We start from the raw sequence: 19830 nt of genomic DNA on the forward strand, positions 1-19830 counted from the left end.
TTTCCTTACAGTCTAAAAATAACTCTGCATTGGCTATATCAGTATCTAACTTTCTCAGGCAGCCATTAAGGGGGTACATCAGTCTTATTTTTTGGGCAATATTAGGTCCTGCTCCTCATTCTATAACTAAAAACATTTAAACGTTTAAATAACTAAGAATAGATATCATCTAATAAGTAGGGGTGTGATGAGATCTCGCGAGGTGAAAAGCTGTCTTGCGATATCAGCATGACGGAGTTGAGTTTGTAGCAAAACCTTTTACAGTGCGTGCATTATATTGTTTTGTCTTTTACAGAATATTATAATTCATACTCAGAAAGTAGAACTGAAGATTAGTTCAAACATTTCAAAATGCACCTGCATTGTTTTGCATTTTGTGACTTTCAGTCAAATAAAAAAACATTTTAAATGTCATTTCTTTCATTATTGAAGATTTCTTTAAAAATAGCGTTAAAATATTGTCTCGTCTCGTTCTGGTGAACCCAATATAATTTATCATCTCGTCTCATGAGCTAAGTGCATTGTCACACCCATAATACTAAGGAATTTCTAGTATGGTTTTATATTAACCTTTTCTCATGAAGGCAGAAATAGAATGATCAAACACGGGTTTTGGGATGTAGGAGTAGTTTGCCATTGGATTGTCTTTCATGACTTGGAAGGATGTCAACTGCACAATCCTTTCTATGACATCCTCCGAAACAGACAGGTCCAGATAGTGCATGATTCTCTTAATCTCCCTAAGAGGATTCTTGGTGAGAGGAAAAGAGAAAAACATAGATACAAGAGAGTCAATAAAAAAAAAATCTATATATATAAAAAAAAAATCTAAATATATATTTAAATAAAAAATATAAAATAAAAGATAAATCAGAATTTAGCAAAATGACAGGACTTGAAAGGATATGCTGGACTAAAACTATACCTCCTTCATGTCCTCAAAGAGCATGTAGAGAATATTCTTTTCCTTGCATTCCTTCCAGTAACCTTTGACATGGTCATACCAAGAGCCCCAACCTACTGTAAAAACATTAGAGTACAGAGTAACCAGAGATTCTAGATTATATTACATTCTACATGATTGTAAAGGGATAGTTCACCACAAAAATGGAACACTGTCAGTTGGAATGGTTGAAACATTTGTCAAAATATTTTCTTTATTGTTGTTTGCAGAAAACAAAAAGTCACAGGTATGGAACAAAATGAAGAGGATTGGATGATGACAGGATATTCATTTTTGGGTGAATTATTTATTTAAATAAGTAGTTTTGTCTCACATTGCCCCCTCATGAACTTGTGAATGTATCCATCCCAAGGTCCTGGCTCTGGCTGGGTAAGATTCATACGATCAAAGTGGAAGTAGCTTACAAGGTTATCCTTAGCATTTCGGGCCATATAGATGACCTGGGGAAAAGCAGGCAGGGCAGTTAGTGGACATGATTTGTGGTACTCTGTGGTCAGAGGCAGATCAAGGGGTTTTCACATTATATTGCTGAGTGCCTATTACCAGTACACTCTAGAGACAGGTCATTTTGTTATCTTTTGCTTTGGATAGGAAGAATGAAACTAAACCCAAATTTGACCTTGTATTTGAAATGATCAAAAGTATATTTTATTGTTCTAATTACATTATTACCTTGCATTTATTTTCCCAGAATCCTTTAGGCACTAGTTGAATGGGCAAGTGAGTTTTGATTACTCTTGGTGGTTTCATCTGTCTAAGTAAGTCAAGCCCTATATGAAGCATAAAAGATAAATATGTTCAAGACATGAGTGGTGTAGACACAGGTGCACTGACACATTCTTCATATAACAAAAACCTTGTGATAAGTATAGATGAAGCATGCACAGAAATGTGTACCTGATGGTATAGGTGGAGGAGCGCAAATTTCCAGAAATGGTATACGGACAGCTGTCGGCGCTCTCTTGCACACCTCAGCATCTCCATTATGCCGCAGAAGATCCACTATCTCTTGAGTCCAGGTTGTGCCTCAACACAGAGACAAACATTAGACAAGTTGTTCTCAACCAGGGAGCTGGAGCCCACAAGGGGGCCTCAGCAAATTTCTGTGGGCCACAAGATGACTGTAATAATATGCAGACTCAGAGAGCACGACGGGAGAACAGTTATACACAAGTTGATTGATGCAGCAGAGAGAGAGTCAAAACAGACAGGTATCAGAATCAAACAGAGCACTGAGCGATGATGATATGGAGGCTGAAAGTAACAGTCTATTCTTGAATATAGCTGAGTGGGGAATGAACGAAGGGAATGGATGGTATGCACACACCTCAGTTGCCGCTGGTAGGAGAGAATCCACAGAGACAGGGGAAGTGCACGGAGACAAAGGAGGGAGACGATAGAGTGGAGGATTGTGGAACGCTGGAGTAGAAATTGGAATCTTCTTAGATAAATCGTCCACAGATAAGTAGAGCATAGAGCGTTAGTCTTGTATCCGCTTGGGAGAACAGACAATGAATGTGACTGAGGTTTGTGTTTAAGTAGTCCATGGCTGATGAGTGACAGGTACAGGTGATTAGTACTCGGGTGACAGTGATCGTTTTGAGGGAGTGATGGTGGAACCAGCCGGCCGCCGCACAAATATCCTGAAAAGGAAACCCATAAGACCAAGCCCAAGACGAGGCCATGCCTCTAGTCGAATGAGCTCTAGTACCAATAGGGCAAGCCTGACCCACTGAGGTATATGCCAAATAAATGGCATCTACTATCCATCTGGATAGCCTTTGCTTCGTGACAGGGGACCCCTTGGATTGACCACCAAAGCAGACAAAGAGCTGTTCTGAATGTCTTAAACGACGCAGAACGCTCCAGATATATTCTCAGTGCTCTGACAGGACAGAGTAGATTAGCCTCCCCAACCTCCATGGAAGGGGGAAGAGCTAATAATGTGATAACCTGTGCTCTAAACGGTGTTGAAAGCACTTTAGGCACATAACCGTGTCTGGGTTTGAGGATGACCTTCGAGTCACCGACACCAAACTCCAAACAGGAGGGGCTCACAGAGAGCGCCTGCAGATCTCCCACTCGCTTGATAGATGCCAGTGCCAGCAGGAGAGCAGTGTACAGCGAGAGTAGTTTGAGATCAACCGACTGGAGCGGTTCAAATGGTGGACCCTTCAGGGCCCGAAGGACCGTGGAGAGGTCCCATGACGGCACAGACGGAGGTCTGGAGGGGTTAATCCTCCTGGCTCCCTTCAGAAACCGTACCACCAAGTAATTTCTTCCTAACGATTGGCCATCCACCGGAGCATGGTAAGCTGCAATGGCTGCCACATATACTTTGAGCGTGGACGGGGTCCTGCCCACGTCCAACAGCTCCTGTAGGAAGGAGAGCACCACTGGTACCTCGCATGTCATGGGTTCAAAGTGTTTGTCCAAGCATCAGCTGGAGAACACTGACCACTTCAAAGCATACAGGCGCCTAGTAGAAGGGGCCCTGGCCTCAGTGATCGTGTTTAGGACCTTGTCAGGAAGGTCGCTGGGTACCCGTTGAGGGGCCACACATGCACTTGTAGCCACCGAAGGGGGTGGATTTCGTTATTCTGGACTCAATTATAATTACAACACCGACTACGCCACCCTGGGAATTTCACCCAGGGAAATAATGGTCCAATAAGGACACACAGGTTCGTTCCCACAAAGACACAGCAGAGACGTGAATATAGAAAATAACAATAATACTTTATTATAACTAGGCTAAAAGCTCCACACACACACACAATTCAATACACCAGGGGTTAATATGGCTTCAGAATCAAAACTAAAGAAAGATAACAAAAACGATCAAAGATAACATGTCGGATGGCAAGGAGAAATAACAAACCTACCCAATTCCATTTCACTACAAGCACTTCAAACGTACAGTAATGTACTCACTTCACCACAAGCACATGTGTATTCAAGTGACAGGAAATTCAAAAGAATCAAATCACTCAGTGAACAAGGGTACCCATTAACTTGGACCTAGAGTGGTCAGCACTCCTTCTCAGCCGGTCCAACAAAGTTACCAAAATCAACTCAAATTGTCACAAATCAATAAACAAGAAAAAGAGAGAACAATAATCAAATTGTCATAAATCAAATCAATAAACGAGAAAAGAAAAGTACAAGTTGATCAACTAAAATACAAAGCAAAAAATAACAGAAATCAAATCAATAAACAAGAAAAATACAAATACAAAGTTGATCAACAAAATACAAAAAAAGCAACAAAATAACAGATGCAAATCACATTACACCTGGTCCATTAGCAATACACACACATAAAGGATGCATTTAAGATCACGCAAACTCACAACCATTAATACTTATTTCTCACGCTCACACACTCGTACATATACGCTCGCACACACTTCCAACAATAAACAAATGCACTCAAACAAATCACATCAACTTTTGAATTCATCCACACAACCATACAAACCCCACAGACACAGTCTTCCAGTTGAAACAGTGCGGAGGTGGCCGAACGGCCACACGGAGTAATACTCGGGTCTCCACAATCTCCCGATGTCAAGTTCACTTGATGTGGACTGGTCAAGCAGGCGCAATTGAGATGAGGCAAGACGGAACGTCGCGGCAACGCGCAACAACAGTAGTAGGCTACTCAAGACAACGAAGGCAAAGACCAAACAGTAAAGGGAAGCCCGGTCACGGTCCCAATCAGCTGTCATCACACGGACATATTACCAGCTCTTGGCCTCTTCAGCTACAACAGAGGGGAACACGATATAAACAAATCCTTTCGCGGATATCCACCCATTAAATCAAATCGTTTACCCACCTGATTATTAACAAATCAGCCCTTCCAACGTCAGACCACGATAGATAAACAGCCCAGGATGCATACTAAAAATAACAGAATGCATATAGCCAACAGCTCGCCCCACATTAAATATTTATTCCTTCATGGTAACATACCCAAATACTGCGTGGCTCAGCTCGAAAAGACGGCGTCCAAGTTTGCAGCAGTCAACGCGCTCCAACAATGCAATAGCTTCCTTATACACACACTCACACACCTATAGCGCACCTGGATCTAATTAGGTGATTACCATTCATTTGTACTTGGGTTGTACCAAAATTAACGAGGCAGCTATGACTACATGGAGTGCCCATAAATCGGGTCGCGGATGCCATATCGTCCCGTTCGCCTGCGTGAGGAGATCTTTCCTCAACGAAACAGGCCAGGGAACCTCGCCCGTCATTTGAACCAGCTCTGGAAACTACGGTCTGGATTTCCAGGGGGGGGCTATTAGGAGGACTGGGCATCCGCTCTTCCTGACCCGTTCGATGACCTGGGGAATCATTGAAATGGGGGGAAATGCATAAAGGGCGAGGCTGGGCCAGTGATGGGCCAGCGCATCCCTGTCCTTCGAGAAGAACACTGCGCAGTGAGTGTTTTCCCTTGATCTCGGCCTTGCCAAACATCCTCCATATCAGACGCACCATCTGAGGGTTCAGGGACCACTTGCCTAGGGGAGTGTTGCCCCGTGACAGCATATCCGCATCCGTGTTCTGAATGCCAGGGATATGTGCTGCTCTCAGAGAGCTCAGGTTGGCTTGCGCCCACATGAGGAGGTCCCTCGCCAGGGCGTACAGGCTGCCCGACCTGACACCGCCCTGGCGGTTTATGTATGACACCACTGACGTGTTGTCTGTACGGACTAACACCTGGTGCCCCCTGACGTTTGGCAGAAACGCTTTGAGGGCCAAACACACTGCTTTCATTTCCAGGTAGTTGATATGTACAGCTACAGCACTCTTTTGCTAACACATTTTGTATTTCGTGACACCCGCTGCTTCTCACCGAAGTCTCGACAACCACCTGAAATTTTGGGGGTCTGCGAGCGAATTGGAGTGAGTAGCCTCGCTTTATTGTGTTTAAAACCCAACTCGACACACCGGGAATGGCTTGCCAGGCCAGGGCTTATGTGGCTAGGGTTTGACACATGTTTGGGGATGGGCCGCCTAACACAGGGGGACCTGATACCCTTATATTGTGATTTGTGCACATACTGAGTGTTGGGCTGACTACAAAGGCTTTCGCCTGGGGCAAAGTCAGAGAAACAACTGGGATGGGGCCACCTAATGAAGGGGGACCGTGAAACATACTCTTTATGTGCTTTCTTTGTTTGTAGAGGCGGGCGCAGTGTAGCGGGTGTTACTTTTCTACAGTAAACAATTCTCCAGCCGCCTGAGCTAACAGGGAGCTGTGAGTAGTTTATTTATTTATTTATTAAATCATGTCTCATGACGGGCTCGGACTGATTCGTGAAGACTCATATCTTGCTCTATAGAGCAGTTGTAGGAGCAGTGACTATCTGTGGTGGTGAACGCTTCGTAGTGGGCGCAATGACTGCAGTGATAGTGTGCAGTATGAGTGGTGCGTGCTTGTAAATGGCCTAATGACTGATTTGAGAACGTTCCCAGCCACCTGTGAGGGGGGGCTGTGGGGGAACATTTATTTCTCACTCTGCTTGAGCTGCTGTGAGAACAGCGATAGTTTGCAGCGGTGCGCGGTTTACAGCGGGCCCTTAGACTGCAGCTTGTTAACATGACTAGCTGGCCATGCTTCGTCCAATTGCACTCATGCTGGGTTTAGATGGGGGGGCGGGGTCAAGCGTTGAGCCTGACCAACCCCTTTTTCGTACGTTGCCAAAGAGAGCGAGTCAGGCGGGGGCGGGGCCGGCGTGAGCTTGTTCGCTTTGGTGAAAAGATTCAGTGGAGCCGAGATTTGAACTCCGGTCTCTGACATGAAAGTCTTAGAATCTACCACTGAGCCACAGGGTGGATTGACAGATAAGAGCTCTTCAGAGTACTTAGAATGGCGGCTTGATCTCGCAGTGAGAAAGAACAGTTTCAGCGTGGTTGATTCCAGGCATGAAAACCGCGCTGTTGTGTCTGATCACGGAGAAGGTTCTGCGTGATGAACAGAATGGAAGGGAGCGGTAGCTCTCGTGTCATAAAGAGAGATAGCCGCGTGCACATCTGACCGCGCGCTTCTTCCGTCGCTGCTCAATGAGGGAAGGAAGCGGGCAAGCGCATGAGAGAGAACATTTTCAGAGAAAACGCGCTTCTGTGTGACGTGCAAAACGGAGGGCGGGGTATCTCTCTTGTGTCGTAAAGAGAGCTAGCCATGCGAACATCTCCCCGAGCGCTTCTTCCGTCGAGGCTCGACGAGGGAAGAAACGGGGGGAGCGTGAGAGGCGGTTTGCCGTCCCAAAGGAGAGCTAGCCACGAGCGCTTATGTAAATAAGCCGATCCGCCGAGTGAGACGAGACCCGCCACTCGAAGGGAGGGGCCCAGGTCTGCCTGAGTGAACAGTACCGGCGAATGAGACTGAGATGGGGAGAACGAGACACGCAGGGACTTGGCCGGCGTGAGCTTGCTCACCTCCATTCTTTCGGGCTGCGGCGCTTCTTTTTCCTCTGGGAAAAGGAATAGCAGGAGAAGCGGCGTCGCCATCTTGCAGAGAGCTAGCCGCATGCGCAGTCACAGAACAGGCATACTCTCGCAGAGAGAGCAGCCTCGGGCAGAGAGTGCAGCTTCAGCATGGGGGGTTCCCAGGCTTGTGACGCACTTCATGTGCCCGTCGGCCTCGTGCAGATGGCATCCGCAAGTGGCGCATGTAGAGCGAGGCGTTTGTAACAACGCTCACGCTCCTTAAAGGTGCTCTAAGTGATGTCACGCATTTTTTAGGCCAAAACATTTTTTGTCACATACAGCAAACATCTCCTCACTATCCGCTAGCTGCTTGTCCCCTGAACACACTGTCAAAAAACGCGGTCTCTGTAGACACCACAGGCTCCACAAACGGCAACAAAAACAAACTGGGCTCACCCGCACCACGAAACACAACAAACAGTGCTCCAGCCAATCACAGACAAGAAGTATTTGAGGGGTGTGGTTTGGGGGTTAGTGCGCGTGCACATGAAGGGGGTGTGTGGAGGAGAGAGAAGCATGAAGAGGGAAGTTTGAATTATGGCCGACACACGAATAAAGAGACGACGTTCCGATAAACAAATTGCAAAGAAGAGCAATAACAAGGATAAGGGACAAGGATAAGGAACGCACGAAGTCCCGAATTTACATCGGAAAAACCCTCGAAATGTGGCGAGAACTCCGCCGGCAGAAGGGCTTCCAATCCGACATTCAGTTGCTCTGTTTTTGCAGAACAGGTAAATCCATTTTTCTTTCTAAATTGACGTTCATGTTCGCCAAACCAACACAAGGATGTAATTAGCTAGAACTATGCAGTCAGCGTTAGCTTTGGTGAATACAACATATGTTTCTAGCAGCTAGCGATCAATCTCTATTGTAAATGGTCAAGCAAATTCACAGTAGGGCGACAATTTGTGTGAATGATTGTTTTCACCCACTGTTTGTTATGGATTTGAATGTTCATTTATGGGCTATCGACAACTTTGACTAAATTTGTTTACGCCGCCGCCGTTGTTTATGCTCACTGGGAAACGGGAAGCTAACGTTATCTTGCTATTATTGCGTCCTTGTATGGGAGCTAACGTTATAGTTATAACCTCAGGTGGCGAAACGATTTTAAGGCAATGTTTCTCTTTTTCTGCATTCTGTTCTGCAATATATAAAAGCATTTATCTAACTTGGTGACATTACACATTGAATGAAGTATCAGTAAAACTTTACTTTGTTTTTAGTGACTACTTTGACTTTCCTTTATGCCGGAAGGGAGGGGAGGAGGGAGGAGACGGGATGAGGAGGAGGGAGGGTCTAGCTAGCCTCCGTTTTGTTTGACAACAATTCGAATGTCAACACTCCCGGCATCACTTAGAGCACCTTTAAGCTGTGTGAACGCGGCGGCGAACAGGCGGCGAATATAGGCTCGGGCCACGCCCCCTTGGCGCCCGCGCCATTGGATGTGCAGTTGCCACAGCACAGCGAATGAGTGAGCCAGACACTCACTGTGCTAGCTGTGCAGCTGCAAAATGCGTTTTACATTTTAGGCTTCAGAATTTTGAGGAAAAGGAGTTTCCCCCACTGCGTATAGCTACGCAATACGAAGTGACCGTTCTCGAAAGGGAACCACAATACTTATAGGTATTTAAAACAAAATAAGCGAATTGCTTATTGCAAACGAGACACAGTGGGAGTGGTGTCAAGCCTCGGAGGGGCATTTATTAAAGTAAATAAACATAAAATGTCCAAAAATGGGGGAAATAAAGTCTTAAAACAAAATGTCCTTGTCTTGCCAGGTAATCATGAAAAGATCGGATGGGTCCAGGTAAGTGGGCGGTGTCCGGTGGTCATGCGCGCTTCTCTCCCTCTTCGGTGGCGGATTGAGCATAGCTGCTTGTCCTCTTTAGGCCCCTACAACTGAGGGGAATAGCGGCCCGGCATCCTCCTGTCAGCGGCGTCACGTATGATTCTCCATTCCGGACCGCGGGTCTGGCGACTCACATCTTGGACTGCGCGGGAATCCCACCGCGCTCATTCCTGGACCCACGAGAACACCAGTATGCATGCATGGGGAAGAGACCGATCTCTCGAGGAGAGGCGCGCTCATCATTTAACAGCGGCGGTGATGAGGTTTCATATTCTTCAGGTGCGCCTCATCACACGCTGCCAATTCTCCTCTTCAGCGGCCCTCCTTTCCAATCACATTCACACCCACTCCAGTCGGGAACCTGGCGAAGGGTGGCGAGTTAAGGGACGGGGTGCCGCTGATGACAAGGGAGAGGCAGCCGTTCCGTTACAATATATAGCTGCTCTGAAACAAACAGTGATGCCATCGTCCAGGTCAGTTCAGTTCTCATATAATGGTGTCAATGCAGGCAGATCAATAATATTGTTGAATATTAAGTGTAAGTGTATTGTAATTACTACAATAAGTATACAGTATATACATGCTGGAGCAGGAAAACTGAACAAAGGAGCACATGATTAGAATGAAAACAAACTAAAAGTCCATCATAATGAAACTAAACTGAACATTATGGTGACATATGCGAAACATGACTGTAAAATAAAGTGCTTTCAACCATCTTAGGTTTTATATGTTGTTAAATGTTTATTCAAATAATGGCACAGTTAAATTTTCTCAGGTAACCAAAAAAGGTTTAGTAACTTTTAGTGACTTGTGATTAGCTGCTTGTTTTCAGAAATATGATTTAATATCATTAAGTTACATCAAGGGTCAAATTAAATAGCACCTTAAATTTGCAACTGTTTGATATAACCATTTTTGTACGCTGTATCAGGGTTTTTCCTGCACTGAAAATATTTTGGCCAACACCAAAATGAATCTTTGTCCCCCCAAAGATTAATTTGATAATTTATTGAGATGATACCAACTGTTCTGCAGTACCGCTACCCGCTTATAGCCAGCTGCTTTAAAATGCACCCATGAGTCATGGTGAGTATAGCGCTATGTGAAGAGCATCAAAGGTGTCTATTTACAATGTGTTGTTGCAGTTTTGAGCTTTGTATCCAATCACAGACATATCTGTTGAGCGTGTGAACACAATGGCCAATCAGATGTGCTTAAGTTTAGTCAGAATCTACTCAACACTGCTCAAAAGGACAGAGTTTTAGCCGCGGGAAATGTTTTTATCAGGGGGGTGTTGGGGACGGTGCTTGACATTGCGGTGCGGTGCTGTGTTTTGATTTTAAACAAAATCCTAATACATCTCTAACAATTGTTGATTTTCTCCTTGATTCTTTTAACTCAAAAGTTAAAAGTGATGATATTGCTCTTGTGAAAGTCAGGAAGAAGAGTGGCAGACAAAAAGCAGTGCAAAATATGAAAAGACAATGCAAAAAAAGCATTGGCAGAAGACTAAACTTCTGAAAAGAATAAACAGCAACTTAAACAACACACACACTCTTTTTGCTACTGTAGAGAGACTGACAAACCCCCCAAGTCAGATTCCCAATGAATTGCTCTCAGACAGCAAATGCAGTGAGTTTGCTTCCTTCTTCTCTGAGAAAATCAATAATATCAGAAAGGTGATCAGCACATCCTTGAGTTGCGCTGGGGTTAGACAGATCAGAACACAACCTGAGAAAGTAGTCACTATGTCTGATTTCGAAGAAGTTGATGGCAAAATTTTGGAAGAAACTGTACAGCACCTTAAAACATCAAACTGCACCCTTTATAATAATAATAATAATTTGTTACATTTATATAGCGCCTTTTCTGGGACCTCAAAGCGCTTTACATAGATGGGGGAATCTCCTCAACCACCACCAATGTGCAGCATCCACTTGGATGATGCGACGGCAGCCATATTGCGCCAGAACGCCCACCACACACCAGCTTACTGGTGGAGAGGAGACAGTGATGAAGCCAATCAGTATATGAGGATGATTAGGAGGCCATGATGGACAGAGGCCAAGGGGCAAATTTGGCCAGGATGCCGGGGTTACACCCCTACTCTTTTTCGAAGGACATCCTGGGATTTTTAATGACCACAGAGAGTCAAGACCTCGGTTTAACGTCTCATCCGAAGGACGGTGCTCTTTTTTTGGCAGTATAGTGTCCCCGTCACTATACTGGGGCATTAGGACCCACACAGACCACAGGGTGAGCACCCCCTGCTGGCCTCACTAACACCTCTTCCAGCAGCAACCTGGTTTTCTCAGGAGGTCTCCCATCCAGGTACTAACCAGGCTCAGCCCTGCTTAGCTTCAGTGGGCAACCAGTCTTGGGCTACAGGGTGTTCCAAACTCCCTGAAAACTGCAGTTGTTAAGCCCCTCCTGAAAAAGAGCAATCTGGATAAGACCATAGTAAGCAACTATAGACCAATCTCAAATCTTCCTTTCATAGGCAAGATCATTGAAAAAGTTGTCTTCAATCAGCTGAACAAATTCTTAAGCTCGAATATATATTTGGTTTCCGACCGCATCACAGCAGAGACAGCGCTCATAAAGATAATAAACGATATTCGCTTAAATAATGATACAGGCAAATTATCAGTGCTGGTACTACTTGACCTCAGTGCTGCATTTCACACTGTCGATCATAACATACTTCTTGACAGGCTGGAAAACTGGGTCGGGCTTTCTGGGATAGTCCTAAAATGGTTCAGGTCATACTTAGGAGGGAGAGGTTATTATGTGAGTATTGGAGACCATAAGTCTGAGTGGACATCCATGACATGCGGAGTCCCTCAAGGCTCAATTCTTGCACCAAGTAGGTATATATATTCAACCTGTATATACTCCCACTGAGCCAAATAATGAGAAGGAACCAAATTGCTTAGATTAGATTAGATTAGATTAGATTCAACTTTATTGTCATTACACAAGTACAGGTACAAGGCAACGAAATGCAGTTTAGGTCTAACCAGAAGTGCAATAGCAGCAAGTGCAGGATATACAGTGGTTCCATAAGTGCAGAACATGGATATGTACTGAATAAATATAGAGTTGAATACTATTATAAACAAAAATTTACAGATAGATTTGTCCTATGAATATAATATACAGATAACTATTACTGTGAACAGAATTTACAGCTAGATATGTACTGAATATAATATACAGATGGCTATTACTATAAACAGAATTTTTACAGATAGATATGTACTGAATATATATACAGATGGGTGTTACTATAAACAGAATGTGAGCATAATATACAGATGGCTATTACTATAAACAGAATTTTACAGATAGATATGTACTATGAATATATATATACAGATGGGTGTTACTATAAACAGAATGTGAGCATAATATACAGATGGCTATTACTATAAACAGAATTTTACAAATAGATATATGTATAAGTTAGGCTAAAATGAGCAGTATAACAATGGATTTAAAGTAGTGCAAATAAAGTTTGGACAGAAGCTATCCGAGTGAAAGTGCAGTGGAAGTAATTGCATATTACAGTTAAAGTACGGTATTGCAAATGTATATGTAAACAGTCGGTACTGTAAATAAACAGTCGGCAGTGCAAATTGAGCATATTCCAGTCAAGGTAGTAGTGCAAGATGCATATGTAAACAGTTGTTTCTGTAATAACAGTCAGCAGTGCAAATGAACATTATAGTATTGCAAATAACAAAATGGAGGCAGGTGTGAGGAGGGAGAGGAGAGTCAATCAGTATATGAGGGGAGTGGGATCAATGAGGGTTAGAGTTTAATAAAGAGACAGCTCTGGGGAAAAAACTGTTCTTTAGTCTGCTGGTCCTGGTCCGGAGGCACCTGAAACGCCTGCCGGAGGGCAGGAGAGAAAACAGTCTGTGGGCTGGGTGAGAGGAGTCCTTAAGGATGCTGCGAGCTCGATGCAGACAGCGTTTCCTCTGGATGTGCTCGATGGCAGGTAGTGGAGTCCCAGTGATGCGCTGGGCGGTTTTCACCACCCGCTGCAGTGCCTTGCGCTCTGCAACAGAACAGCTCCCATACCACACTGTAGCACAGTTGGTCAGGATGCTTTCTATTGCACAGCGATAGAAGTTCACCAGGATAGTGGAGGAGAGCTGATTCTTCCTCAGTGTCCTCAGGAAGAAAAGGCGCTGGTGAGCCTTCTTGACCAGGCTGGAGGTGTTGGTTGTCCAGGTCATGTCCGCCGAGATGTGGGTCCCCAGGAACTTGAAACTGGAGACACGCTCAACAGCCATTCCATTGATGTGGATGGTGTCGTGTGTGCCTCTTGACACTTTCCTGAAGTCCACGATGAGCTCCTTCGTTTTGGTGGTGTTGAGGAGCTGGTTATTTTCAGTGCACCATGTGGCCAGGTGCTTGATCTCCTCCCTATAGGCAGTCTCATCGTTGTTGCTGATGAGACCAATCACCGTAGTGTCGTCCGCAAACTTGACGATGGAATTAGATCCGTACACAGGCTTGCAGTCAGAGGTGAAGAGGGAGTAGAGAAACGGGCTTAGCACACAGCCCTGTGGTACACCAGTGTTGAGTGTGATGGACGTGGAGCAGTTGGAGCCTGATCGAACATTCTGGGGTCTGTTGGTCAAAAAGTCCAAAATCCAGTTGCACATGGAGGTGTTGATGCCCAGGTCTCCAAGTTTGGCTATTAACTTAGTTGGGATGACAGTGTTGAATGCTGAGCTGAAGTCAACAAACAGCATGCGTGCATAAGTGTTCTTATTGTCCAGATGTGTGAGCACAGAGTGCAGTGCCATGGAAACTGCATCCTCTGTGCTCCTATTGCTACGGTAGGCAAACTGGTGTGAGTCCAATGTGGATGGAAGAGAGTCTTTTAGGTGTGCCAGGACCAGCCGCTCAAAGCACTTCATTACGATGGGTGTGAGTGCTACAGGGCGGTAGTCGTTAAGGCACTTCGGGCTGGAGTGTTTTGGCACTGGCACAATGGAAGTGCATTTAAAGCATGTTGGTACAGCTGCTTGGGCAAGAGACAGGTTGAAAATGTCTGTAAAAACCCCAGCGAGCTGCTCCGCACATGCCCTGAGTACGCGTCCAGGGATGTTGTCTGGTCCAGCAGCCTTGTGCGCGCTGATCCTGCTCAGTGCATTGCAGACATCTGTGGAGGAGAGTGTGATCGGCGGGTGGTCAGCTGAGGATCCACAGCTATGCAGATGACACACACATCTACTTAATCCTATCGCCTAATGTTATGATCAGACACACTGGCCACAACATAGAATGACCACAAAGTCAGTTGGACTCGTTTGTCTAGGGGGTTTATTAAACAATTAAGTAAATTACCAACAAAACAGAAAATGGGAGATTAACTACAACAGAATAAAAACAATGCAGGAAGATCAATCACAGGCATGGTAGCCGGAACACAAGTCTCCGCTCTCTGCACGGAGTGCCTGAGATTTTAAAGGGTGTCACTCCGCCCATTCGTTACAGATCACACCTGCACACAATAACAAATGAAAACATACTACCGAGCAGCCAAACATTAGAAGAGGAAACAGAGCCACCACAGGTAGTGGAGGGACATAACACCTAACGATTACAGCCCCATTGACTCCCTGTGCCAATGCATTGATGAAGTAAACAGTTGGATGTGCCAAAACTTTCTTCAGTTAAACAAAGACAAAACTCATTGCGTCATTGAAAAGTAATTGCGTTTGGAAACAAAGATGAAGTTCTCAAGGTGAATGCATACCTTCACTCTAAGGGTCAAGCAACTAAAAATCAAGTCAGGAATCTTGGTGTGACTCTAGATTCAGACCTTAGTTTCAGTAGTCATGTCAAGCAATAACTAAATCAGTTTACTATCATCTGAAAAAATATTGCAAGAATTAGATGCTTTGTTTCCAGTCAAGACTTAGAGAAACTTGTGCATGCTTTCATCACCAGCAGGGTGGATTATTGTAATGGACTCCTCATTGGCCTTCCCAAAAAGACCATAAGACAATTGCAGCTACTACAGAACGCTGCTGCCTGGATTCTGAGCAGAACCAGAAAATATGAACATATCACACCAGTCCTCAGGTCTTTACACTGGCTGCCAGTTACATTTAGGATTGATTTCAAAGTATTATTACTGGTATATAAATCATTCAATGGCCTAGGACCTCAATACGTTGTAGATATGCTCACTTAATGTAAACCCAACAGATCACTCAGATCATTAGGATCACATCAGCTAGAAATACCAAGGTTTCTCTCTAAGCATGGTGAGTCCGCTTTTAGCTATTATGCCAGCCGCAGCTGGAACCACTCTCCAGAAGAGATCAGATGTGCTCCTACAGTAGTCACATTCAAATTCAGACCCAAAACAATCTGTTTAGCTATGCATTTACTGAATGAGCACTGTGCCACTGTTCGTTTGACTATTTGCACAGTATTTTCTTTTCTTTTTTATTCTAAACTGTTTTAATTAATCTTATTTCTTTTGATTATTTTAATTTATTCTACGTAAAGCACATTGAATTACCATTGTGTATGAAACGTGCTATACAAATAAACTTGTGTAATGGGAGATTTTTGATTTTCATTAACATACACAGGATTGACTTCTATGTGTGCTGCTGACCATGTGATATAATGATTGATGTGGAACTTCTGTGAGGCAGGAGAAGAGGGGGAGACGCCGAGGCCTTGACCCCTAAGGTCAAAGGGTGTCCAATTTAGGACTTGCAGGCTGTAAGTTAAGCTAAACTAAAGTTCAGTGTATAATAGGATCACTGGTGGAGTGTCTTATCCATCTATGGAGTGTTTAGAGAACCTTGAAGATAACAGTATAAAGACTGGCCTGCCTCTCTCTCCTGGTCGCACTTGTTCCACAGACTGTACTTGTGACTTCTGTGTGGCAACTGGGCCTTCTTGCAAGAATAAATGACTTTTTAATGATCATTTGATTCCAGACTGTCTCTTACGCCAAAGATGATTGTTTAGTGAATTAAAGTGCCACAACACTTGCTTTGCCAAAAATTGTTAAATCATCTAAATCAACAACATGTATGTTACACCCTATACTGACTATGCTACTGAAAGAGATGTTTCCAGAGGTCATAGATCCTCTTCTTAATATCATTAATTCATCAGTTGTCATGAGGATACTATCACTGTTATGTTCTGTTAGTTTCTGTTCTCGTGGACTTTCAGTTTGTTTTCATTTGTCACGTGTCCTTGTGCAGATAGTGCTGGAACCTGTTGTTTGGAACCTTCTTCTCCTGTCTTTGTCTGTTCATCTGCAAATACCCTGTGACAGATGACCGGACAAAAAATGGACCACGCAGTGCAATTCGCTCAGAACTTTTTTGTTTTCACCGAAAGATTTTGCCGTCTTGCACTCACCTGCCCTTACGATGACGAGACTCTGAAGTCCCTTTTCTGGATCGGGAAAACTATTATCATCCCGTTGACCTCCCAAACACCAAAGGACTAAACTGGAGAGAGGCCGTCATTGGGTGTTTGGAGAGCGTCGCATCCCAATCCAGAGAACAGCCAGACCCAAAGCAAACTTCTACACCAATGACTAAGGAGAAGTCACGTGGAGCCCTCCGCAGATCGAGCGGCACCACCCGCCGCGATGAGTGAGCCAGAGCCCGTGGACAAGAGGACAGAGCTTACCATCACCCCGGAAGTGGAGCCCCAGTGTGGATCTGACCAGGGGTGTGAGCCCGTGAAACCAGCGGCCGAGGGAACGGAAGCGGAGGACTGACTGATAGACTTCGATGGGGACTTGTCAACTCCCACCCTCCTATCCCATCCAGTATCTGAATCATCTTTATTATGCATAGTGAACTGTGATTCATCTGCCTGTACAGACTTACGACTGTGTAAGGACAACAATATGAATTGGGATTTATTCTTTGCGCTAACCTGTGTGGAATGCATCATAATTACGGTCATCCTCTCAAGTTTGGTTGCATTAGCACCATCACAAAGCTCATCCAGTCCTCCTGCCCCATCGCTACTGGACGTTTACAGCCCTGCGCCGTCTCTGGGGTCATGCAACCACCAGCAGCACCTGTTTAAGAGGATCCTGTGGCTCCGCCTCCGGTCTCGGATCCCTTTGCTCCATCTCGGCCCGTTGACCTGTCGGCTCCGTATTGGCTTCTCCCAGCTTTGGCTCCACGAGAGACCCTCAGCCTAGTGGCTTCTCCAGGTTCCCTCATCCCACCGGCTCCCCCTTGATCAGTCGTCACACCACTTCCGCCATGGATTTACGGGCCATCCGCTGCAATCCGTCCATCCACCCCTTTATATGCAGCAGGTTCCTCCTTCCCGTCGGCATCGCCTCTGTCCTCGCACACACCGTCATCGCCCCAAATCCTTGGGTTAGTCAGTCCACATGTGTAACTCCAGGTTACCTCCCTACAGGCAGGATGTAGCCTCTGTAGCGTCCCTTTCCATTGGAATAGGCACACTTTCCCAGTGTTATCCAATAGTCTCACTGTATAGGTAAGTAGGAACAGCAGTGATCAACATTATCTGTGTAAAGCCACTGATGGATACAGGGATGGGGTGGATCTCATTGCTGATCTACGTCAATTCAACCCGAGTAAACAACAATCATTTAAAGATGTGCGTTTATTGCATGGATGGCACAAGAGCATAAGTGTCTAAAATGAATGTGCACAGTTCAGTTGAATGATAAAGTTTGTGCTCTTTAACTTAACACTGTTTAACCTACTTTACAAAGCCTTGAGCTAAAATAGGAGCGTATGGTTAATCTTTAAAACAGGTGCGATTAGAAGATGTATTTGTTAGCCTAATATGGCAACGTTTGGTTCCAGTCTTGTTTTCTTTCAGAATTATCAACAGGTAGAAAAAACATTGGTTACCTATTGAGAGGACGGATGCGTTACTTCCCGTCCATCGCTGAGCGACCGGGCACTGGTTTGGCTTCTCAGCAAAAACTTCATGAGTGAGTCCTGCATGCTTCATTATACACGTGGCACAGGGGGGTGGTTTGCTGTGCAAATCTCACTTGCCAATGTCCGTCTGTACCACTTGGATGTGATTGGGCTCTCAGGCGAGATCCCAATTCGTCAGTCACTTACGTAACATTTCCATTCCCTCCTTCAGGATAAGGAGGGTCGTGAGAGAACGGCGTGAGGCCGGTGGCATGATTGATAATGAAAAGGAGGAGCGACGACAGTGAAGGACAAAAGAGGCCAGGCCTGGATTTTACGTTGTTTTTGTTTTATTATATGTGGCAGCAGTCATCCGTGAGGGCCTTTACTTTCGTTTTGTATTTGTTTATTTATTTATTAAAGTCTTTTGAACGTTTGCCGGTTCCCACCTCCTTCTTCCCACAACAACGAACTGTGTTACAATAACCAACAAAGTATAAACACAATGTCAATAAGAGATTCATTGCACAGCTTCATTGATTATAATGGGAGTTTTCGCAAGAGTGCAGCTTTGTGTACCTCGAGTTGTAATTGACAGCTTCAGTGAAAATAATGGCAGCGATCTTTGCTCGCTTTCTGTATAGCTATATATTTTTAATGCCGCTAACTATACATTGCAATGTTTCTGGATTGACAGCCATATTTAAATGTAAGATTGAATCCGATTAACAGTGATATCCACAGAACTGATACTGATACTGATATCTGTTACTGATATCCCTTACGAAAAAGAAGTTTATTTAAGTGTTCTATTAGTATACTTCTTTTAAACTAAAAATAAGAAAGTATACTTTCAGTCTACTTTTTATATACTTCTCAGAAATATACTTTATGTACTTCTCAGAAATATACTTCAAATTGCACTTAAGTATACTTGACTTATACTGACAGAAAAGTCTAAGTATATTTGGCCTATGTTGATCGAGATATACTTAAAAGTATAATTAAGTATTCTAAGTATTCTTGGCTTGTACTTGTGTTTACTATTTTGATTGAGTAGCTTATTAAATACTTTTTTAAAAACATAATATTACACACCGTCTTATAAACTAACATGTTCAGCTTTATATAGTAACAAACTTTCGGGTGGAATAGCTTATAGAGTAAATAAAATAAGCATGGAAAATACGTTTATTCAAGTGTTCTATTAGTATACTTCTTTTCAACTAAAAAGAAGAAAGCATACTTTCAGTCTACATTTTATATACTTCTCAAAACTATACTTAATTGCACTTAAGTGCACTTGACTTATACTGAGAGAAAAGTCCAAGTATATTTGGCCTATACTTGTACTCAATCTTTTGATCGAGATATTCTTAAAATTTGAATTATTCAAAGTATACTTGGCTTGTAGTTGTGTTAACTCTTTTGATCGAGTAGCCTATTAAATATACTTTTTTTTACATCGTTTTTCATATACAGTCTTATGAAACTTTGTTTGAAAATATTGATTAAAATATTGATATAAAACAGATATGTTTCTAATTCTGCGTATCTGAATTTTTGTGTAGGCTAGTCCACTGGTA

General features: G+C 44.0%; 1 protein-coding gene and 1 long non-coding RNA gene across 2 annotated transcripts in view; one reads left to right on the top strand and one right to left on the bottom strand.

Moving 5' to 3' along the window:
* sult1st6 (sulfotransferase family 1, cytosolic sulfotransferase 6) overlaps positions 1-19830 on the bottom strand; it is a 52651-nt gene that overhangs the window by 16412 nt on the left and 16409 nt on the right. The window contains exons 2-6 of the mRNA XM_082152863.1: positions 1862-1990; positions 1637-1734; positions 1278-1404; positions 926-1020; positions 571-751 (exon numbers count right to left, since the gene is read on the bottom strand). Of these exons, the coding sequence (XP_082008989.1) occupies positions 571-751; positions 926-1020; positions 1278-1404; positions 1637-1734; positions 1862-1990 (630 nt within the window). The remainder of the gene's footprint in view (positions 1-570; positions 752-925; positions 1021-1277; positions 1405-1636; positions 1735-1861; positions 1991-19830) is intronic.
* On the top strand, positions 5566-9675 carry LOC309485903. Its single transcript, XR_014201324.1, has 2 exons — positions 5566-5677; positions 7391-9675. It is a non-coding gene; the product is annotated as an uncharacterized lncRNA (long non-coding RNA).

This window comes from Leuciscus leuciscus (assembly GCF_965113295.1).
Source record: "Leuciscus leuciscus genome assembly, chromosome: 21".
Classification (NCBI taxonomy): Eukaryota; Metazoa; Chordata; class Actinopteri; order Cypriniformes; family Leuciscidae; genus Leuciscus; species Leuciscus leuciscus.